The sequence below is a fragment of the Chelon labrosus genome (assembly GCF_963514085.1).
Source record: "Chelon labrosus genome assembly, chromosome: 8".
NCBI lineage: Eukaryota > Metazoa > Chordata > Actinopteri > Mugiliformes > Mugilidae > Chelon > Chelon labrosus.
Genome location: NC_140358.1, coordinates 30,124,015 through 30,131,514, shown reverse-complemented (window position 1 = coordinate 30,131,514; position 7,500 = coordinate 30,124,015). Strand labels below are relative to the sequence as shown.

Genomic DNA, 7,500 nt, shown 5'->3' with positions numbered 1-7,500 from the left:
ACAGAAATTAAATATTAAACTCTGTCTCTGAGATTTAACCACGTGACCTAAATTCATTTATCAAGGAGTCTATTTATGGTTTTATTTTTATTTCACAGTTTTTATTTTCATCTTCTCTCTGACCTGCGTCTCACTGGTTTTCATATTTAGTGTTTTTTTTAAATAAATGTATATAATCTTGATCTGAGCTGATTCACCAGACGACTTCATGATTCTTCTAGTTGAAGACGTGCAGATTAAATCAGTCTGAAGGTTTTTTATTATTTGATCATTTTCGTATTAAACCAGTAAATAACTACGAGACATAAAAACATGTTGTTGTCTCTGATTCTCTGTCGTCAGGTTTCAGGTTCAAGTCTCTGGTTTAAGGATCAATGATCGATCAGGAGCTGAAACCTTCCTGATCTGGGTCAGAGGTGCAGGCGGCGTCCAGGGGGATTCTGGGCGTTGGAGTCCGTCTGCTCGCTGATCAAAGCCAGGAGCCGCGGTGTGGAGGCTCCTCTTCCCTCCTTCCAGGTGTTCTGCTCTTCTGGACCCGCTTCAATATTTCATGGAGCGCCGTATGTGCAGCTCCTCCTGCAGCTCCACTAAATCTGCATATTTTCGGGGACACGCTGCAGAAGCTGCTGCAGGTACAGATGCAGGTGTTTGCAGCGTGCAGAGATGGAGGACGTGAGCTCTGAGTCCTGCAGCTGTTTTCAGACTCCAGGCTTTTTTTTCTGCTGTGAATCAGATCTCACTGAGTCCACCACGAAAACTGTGAGGGCCCAGAAACTAAGAAAACTATTATTATTTATTTATTTATTTATTTTAAGACTTCAACATGTGACATGAGCTCATTAGTGCTTGTTTTAAATATTAAGTGCGATTTTATTTTATTGTGATAATTTTATTTAATTACCAATTTAATTTTTAATAATACATATATTTTATTTAAATATACAATGATGATAAAGATCTCATATCAAAAATAAAAATAAGCTTTTAATATGAATTATTTTTTTAAATATTAAATATGAAGTTTAATTTTATTTTAAAGGAATTTATTGACCATGTTTCACATTTTTGGTTTAAAATGATTAAACGTGATCTTGACTCATGTTTTAATCAGTGATCAGGTTTTCAGAGCACAGGTCCAGGGGCCCGAGGGGACAGGAGGCCCCTGGACCAGAGCCGACTGTAAAAGGTCTTCTTTAAGTTCAGTTAGAAGACGACGAGAACAGATAAAATCAGAGAGACGCAAACGAAAGAAAACAACATGAAGATGAAACCCAGCAGAGGAGCAGTCAGTCATTCATCTTTTTACTGGAGTCTATTTTATTCTATTAAATGTGGTCTCACCTCGCTCCACACCAGCATGGTGCCGAAGACGACCTGCAGGCCGTCGAAGAAGTTGTCCCCGATGAGGATGACGGTGGCGCCGCCGGTCGTCCAGCCCTCGCTGGGACTGATGGCTTTGATGCAGGGCGTGGCTGCTTCGGAAACAGAGGACGACACCATCCAGTCAGAGACACATTAGCACAACCACCAGGCTGAGGTTAGCTAGTTAGCTTAGCATTAACAGTATAACTCAGCAGCCACAATACTGTATATTTAATTACTTTAACTGTTTAATGAGATTAGCATTAGCCACTGTTAGCTTTAACAAATCTGTTGAGTTTATCAACACAAGTTTAGCAGATTAAACCATTTTCAATGTTTTCGGGTTTAACAGCTAAAACAGTTTGGTTGAGGTTTAGCTAACAGCTAAAACAGTTTGGTTGGGGTTAAGCTAACAGCTAAAACAGTTTGGTTGAGGTTTAGCTAACAGCTAAAACAGTTGGGTTGAGGTTTAGCTAACAGCTAAAACAGTTGGGTTGAGGTTTAGCTAACAGCTAAAACAGTTTGGTTGAGGTTAAGCTAACAGCTAAAACAGTTGGGTTGAGGTTTAGCTAACAGCTAAAACAGTTTAGTTGAGGTTCAGCTAACAGCTAAAATAGTTTAGTTGAGGTTTAGCTAACAGCTAAAATAGTTTGGTTGAGGTTTAGCTAACAGCTAAAACAGTTGGGTTGAGGTTTAGCTAACAGCTAAAATAGTTTGGTTGAGGTTTAGCTAACAGCTAAAACAGTTTGGTTGAGGTTTAGCTAACAGCTAAAACAGTTTGGTTGGGGTTAAGCTAACAGCTAAAACAGTTTGGTTGAGGTTTAGCTAACAGCTAAAACAGTTTGGTTGAGGTTTAGCTAACAGCTAAAACAGTTTGGTTGAGGTTTAGCTAACAGCTAAAACAGTTTAGTTGAGGTTTAGCTAACAGCTAAAACAGTTTGGTTGAGGTTAAGCTAACAGCTAAAACAGTTTAGTTGAGGTTTAGCTAACAGCTAAAACAGTTTAGTTGAGGTTTAGCTAACAGCTAAAACAGTTTAGTTGAGGTTTAGCTAACAGCTAAAATAGTTTGGTTGAGGTTAAGCTAACAGCTAAAACAGTTTAGTTGAGGTTTAGCTAACAGCTAAAACAGTTTGGTTGAGGTTTAGCTAACAGCTAAAATCATCTAAAATTAAATGATCTTCTCAGTGTCCTGGTGTTTAAATGATTAGTTGTGTATTTCAGGTTGAGTCGAGGTGTTAACTACATCCTTCAGCTGGTTAATCTGAGCTCTTTAACCAAAGCTTTAAAATGTTCCCGTCCAGAGGCTTTGGGGAAGGTTTCTCTGCACCAGGAGCCTGTTCCCACTAATACATGTAAACTGATTGGTTTCCAGTGCCACAGAGATCAATAAGGGGCTCCATATAAACAGCGTCTCCGTGATGACTAGACTGGAGTCCGGACAGAGCCGAGTCGAGTCAGACAGGCGGACGGACTCAGCATCTGCAGCTTTACAGCCTCTTCCCGGACCGGGGGCCATTTTATTGGGAGGACGATGAGACATTCCAGTCAGAGCTCAGAGTTTCCTTTTGTTTACTATACGATCTGATCTATAAAGCTGCGTTCAGAGACTCTATTAAACATCCCACTAACTATCTTTCTACTACGAGCTCCTGGAAAAGGATGCAGAGAGTGTTTTAGGAATACTTAACACTTAGAGATTAGCTTTAACGGGTTTGTTAGCGCTGTACGGAGGCCCAGAAGGGACCAAAATCATCCAAAATCTGACAAATCTGGAAATTAAAGAAAGTCAAAGGTCAAAGACTAACAAATGGCTTTGACAGATTTTTATTCTGTTGTTCTGTTGCAGCAGTTTGATCTGATTAATTACTACGCTAACGCTAACAGCTAGTCTGAGCCAGCCTCAAACTAACAGGTAACTGTTTATAACTGTTTATCTGATAAAACTGTTGGTAAACTGTTCAAGCTAACAGTTGTAGCTGCTAACAGTGAGCTTTAGCTAATTCCAGGAGCTCAACCTGCTAACCTTAGCTTCCAGCTAACTACAACCAAAACTTTAAGACCTGTGAAATGACGATTTCAAAGTTTGGACCTGTTATGAGAACCAGACAAAGAGGAACGTGGACGTGTTTTATTCTGTTGGTTCGTCTTAGCAGCCTGACCTGATTAATTACTAATTCCCTGAATGAAGCGAGCTGACAGCTCCAGACTTCAGGGTCCTTGTCGGCCCCCCCGGTTACAGCAGCAACTTCTGAAAGTCGCTCAGAGTTTCCAGATGAAAGGAGAAACCCTACAGCTGCTGCAGAGGGTCGAGGCTCTTCCCACTCCGAGGACTCGATTGTCATCTCCTTATTAATTTCCCTCTTTTGTCGCAGCAGTAAACAAACAGTCCGGTGCGTCTGCTGGAGGAGATGGGTGGGGGGGTGGGGGTGGGCGGGGGTTCCCAATCAAATGAACAGAGCACAAAGGCGAGGAGCAGGCGGTGGAAAGTTTTATCAGGGAGACGGGAGGCTGAGGGCTGCTGACAAAGGCTGGAGCAGATGTTGGGGGTTTTATCGCCTCTGAAAACATCCCAGTCTGGATGAGATGAAAGGGCCCCCGCTTCCCTCTGTGGGCCCAGATACAGGACCGACTGGTAAACAACGGGCCCTCCTGGCCCCGGCAGGACCCCGTGGAGCACGCCCAGCGCCTGCCGAGGGTTACGCTTCCATTCATGAATGTTTAAGTGAAAACTTTTCCTAAACATCTCGTGGTGGTTTCACAGGTGAGAAGAAACTAGAACCTCTCAGCTGGTCGGTGGAGATGACAGATTAGTGTCAGGCAGCGTTTGTTTTAGAGCTCTCGGCGTACCAGGCAGGTGGGGTTAGCCACACAGGACAGCACAGTCAGTTAGAAAGTTTGGACGAGCGCAGGACGGCAGCTTAGCCTGCTTTTTACTTTGATCTGCTACCTTATCTTGTCTGAAATGGCCCGAGTGTGATAAACACCACCCATCTGGTGCTGCAAGTAGGTTAAACCAAACGAGACAATTACATCACCGGCTCCTGGAAGAGCCTCAAACTTTTGGGGCAAGTCGGAGGAAAGTGCCGAGCTAGTCATCTGCAGGACGGCAGGGGGAGGACACAGCAGACGCCTGACTGTTTTAGGGGTTTGTTTTACTCTACGGCGCATCCCAGAGGGGTGGCGTTTAGCTCAGAGGACTAAATAACGAGACAGGAAGAAAAGAAGGTGAAGCTGCTTAGATTTTATCAGATGTGCTGATGTGGTAAACTCCACCCGTCTGGGGCTCCAAGTAGGTGAAAACAAGTGGACCCATCGCTCTGAAAGAGGAAAACTTTAGAACGAGATGCTTTGATGTCTGACAGGTGGCGACTGGTTGTTTTATTGTCCTTTATGTCCCAGGTGGGTGGAGTTTACCTTGGAGGACTAAATGGAGGATGTCATGGAGCCAAGTGTTTATAAATAAAGTTCAGTTAAATATTCTGATACCGTCCTATGCCCCCCCCCCATGTGCTAAGCTCCACCCGCCTGGCGTTCAAAGAAGGAGAAAATAAGCGTTTCCAGCATCTCTCCTGGAACGGCCTCAAATCTTTATCAGAGTCGAGGGAGACGAGAGGAAACTGTGTTTGAAGCTGTCTGTGGGGGTTTGTTTTACTCTCCTGAGCGTGCCAGGCGGGTGGGGTTAGAACATGACGACACAGTGTTTGTGTTTTACTTTTACAGACACTAAGAGTTAAACTGGAAGTTAAAGAGAAACTCTTGTTTTACTGTCCTGGATGTGCCAGGCGGGTGGGGTTTCAGAACTACATTATATTCATCTTGTTTGAGTCTGTGTGAAAACCTGCTACTGGTGCGGTTAAGCCCCGCCCTCTTGGCGCTCCAAATGGGTCAAATCAAGCGAGAGACTTATGTCATGGCTCCTGGAAGCCCCGCGGTGGGGGCGGGGGCTTTTATTAGAGTGGGGACAGGGCAAAGTGGCATTAAAGTTTACAGCTTCAGAGGAAATGTTGCCGCTGAGCTCCAGCTCTCAGAGTCCAGTTTCCCCGCGCGAACTTTATTTGAGGATGATGCAGTTTATGTGGTCGCTGGAAGAACGGAGCGTTTGTTCACCGTCGACTCCTGGAGGAGCAGAACGTCCAGGACCAGAGGAGGAGGAGGAGGAGGAGGAGGAGGAGGAGGAGGAGTTGATGAGTCACTCTTTAAAGATCCTGAAAACTAAACCTGACCTTTAACCTCTCCACCAAACCTGTTTCCATCCAGACCCACAAACCCTCTGAGCTCAGTCACATCCAGGTGTCACACCTGTAGTCTGCTGTGATTGGTCGTTAGGTCGGGTCAGACCTGATGAGTCACTGCTCTCTTTAGTCCCTAGAACTAAACCTGTCTTCACGTCCCCCTCCCTCGTTACCCCTGCTCCTCTTCTTCTCCGTCCCGTGTCTGAGCGACGTCTTACCTTCGGAGGGGTCCAGGCGTCGGGCGCGGCGGCCATGTTTGGAGTTATTGTGGACGAACATGTTGTCTGAGACCGCCAGCACGTGACCGTCCACGTTGACTGTAGTGGACACCACCACCTGACGGGAGGAGGAGAGAACATGTGGAGGTCACTGAGCTGAACTGACGGACAGACGGACTGACGGACAGACGGACAGATGGACAGACGGACAGACGGACGTGTGCTGCAGCGGTAGAGTCTCACCTGGAACCTCCTCATGTCTCGAGGGTTCCCTGCGTTTTTCAGACAGTTCTGGTTACACTTGAGGAAGAACTTCAGGAAGAATCTGAAAGAGACGAAGACAGACGAGTCACAACCGGAGCTGAAACTTGTCAAGGGTTGTCACGGCAACAGGTTCAGGTTCAGGGTTACAGGAGGCTCATCTCACACCACAACAACAGAACTGATGGTTTTATAAACTGTTAAGGTTTACAGGAGGTGAGACATGAATCTGATGAGGTTTATATTCAGATCTACAGCTGATGACTGTAAATGATCAGATGTGTTTACTGATCACAGCTGATTAATGATCCTGACTGACCTCCTCTGGTTTTACTCTGGTTTTATTATTTATAAGGAGGTTTCTGAGAGCTCAGCAGTAATCAGAGGAGTCAGAGTTATTTTGTCTTTAAATCATTAACCCTCTGAACAGACTCGTGGAGTCTTATTGTGAAAGGCGGGACGTCGGCGTGAAGGCCGATAATCTCCGTGTCTTCTCCGAGCAGCAGATGAAATTATCATTCTGCGGCGGCAGCGTCTCGGAGACGGTGGACGCTTCCTGCAGACTGATGGCGTCTCATTAGGAGCTGCCTTTTGATTTCCGTGCGATCCGTCGCTCGCCGTGCGCTGATTTACGCCGGTTTTTAACGGCGGCGGAGGAGTATTGATTGGGAATGGATATCAATGAGGACGGGAGGTAATAACAGCAGCTTTGGAGGAGGAGGACAGTGGGGGGGTCAGGATGGATTGCCACCTTAATGCATTTCCCACTGCCTTGTAATCTGTGCACATCCATCTCTCGGACCATAAGCCCCCCCCCCCTCAGTTCTGATGGAGCGCTTCCTTTTTAATTGCCACATTATCACAATAATAATCCGAGCAGTTAACAAGCGGCAAGGTCGCAGACAGACATGTCACATTAACCAGGGGATAACCTCACACAGGCCTCCTCCTCCTCCTCCTCCTCCTCCTCCTCCTCACCCTGCTGCTGCTGCCGCTGCTGCAAGGCATGCTGGGAGTGCATGAGGAGCAGGGTGAGGGGGGCGGGGTGGGGCGGGGGGGTCGGCATCGATTTCCACCTTAATAAGACGGTAACAGTATCTTTAAAAACACACAGCAGGAGCTCAGCTGGTCTCCTCTCAGAGATCTTTGTTCTGGAACGAAGACGAGATTAAAACACTTTAATAAAATGTTTCTCTGGACTTTATTCATTCATATTAAAAGGTTTTAATTTAGATTGTAAATGTTATTTACCTCCTTAAAGAATCATTTATAATATTTATAACCTGTAACAGCACGGTCCTCCACTGTCACAGGACAGAAGGTTCTTTAATTCAACACTAATCTGGATTAAATGCAGCAAAAAATAAAACAGTAAAATAACTTTAATTCCACTTTAATACAATTATTATATGTATATATCTTTCCTT

General features: G+C 45.2%; 1 protein-coding gene across 1 annotated transcript in view; it reads right to left on the bottom strand.

The window, feature by feature from the left end:
* LOC311492236 (transcription factor COE3) overlaps positions 1-7,500 on the bottom strand; it is a gene marked incomplete at both ends in the record, with an annotated part of 85,836 nt that overhangs the window by 16,130 nt on the left and 62,206 nt on the right. The window contains 3 exons of the mRNA XM_084550456.1: positions 1,342-1,472; positions 5,813-5,930; positions 6,056-6,137. Of these exons, the coding sequence (XP_084406582.1) occupies positions 1,342-1,472; positions 5,813-5,930; positions 6,056-6,137 (331 nt within the window). The remainder of the gene's footprint in view (positions 1-1,341; positions 1,473-5,812; positions 5,931-6,055; positions 6,138-7,500) is intronic.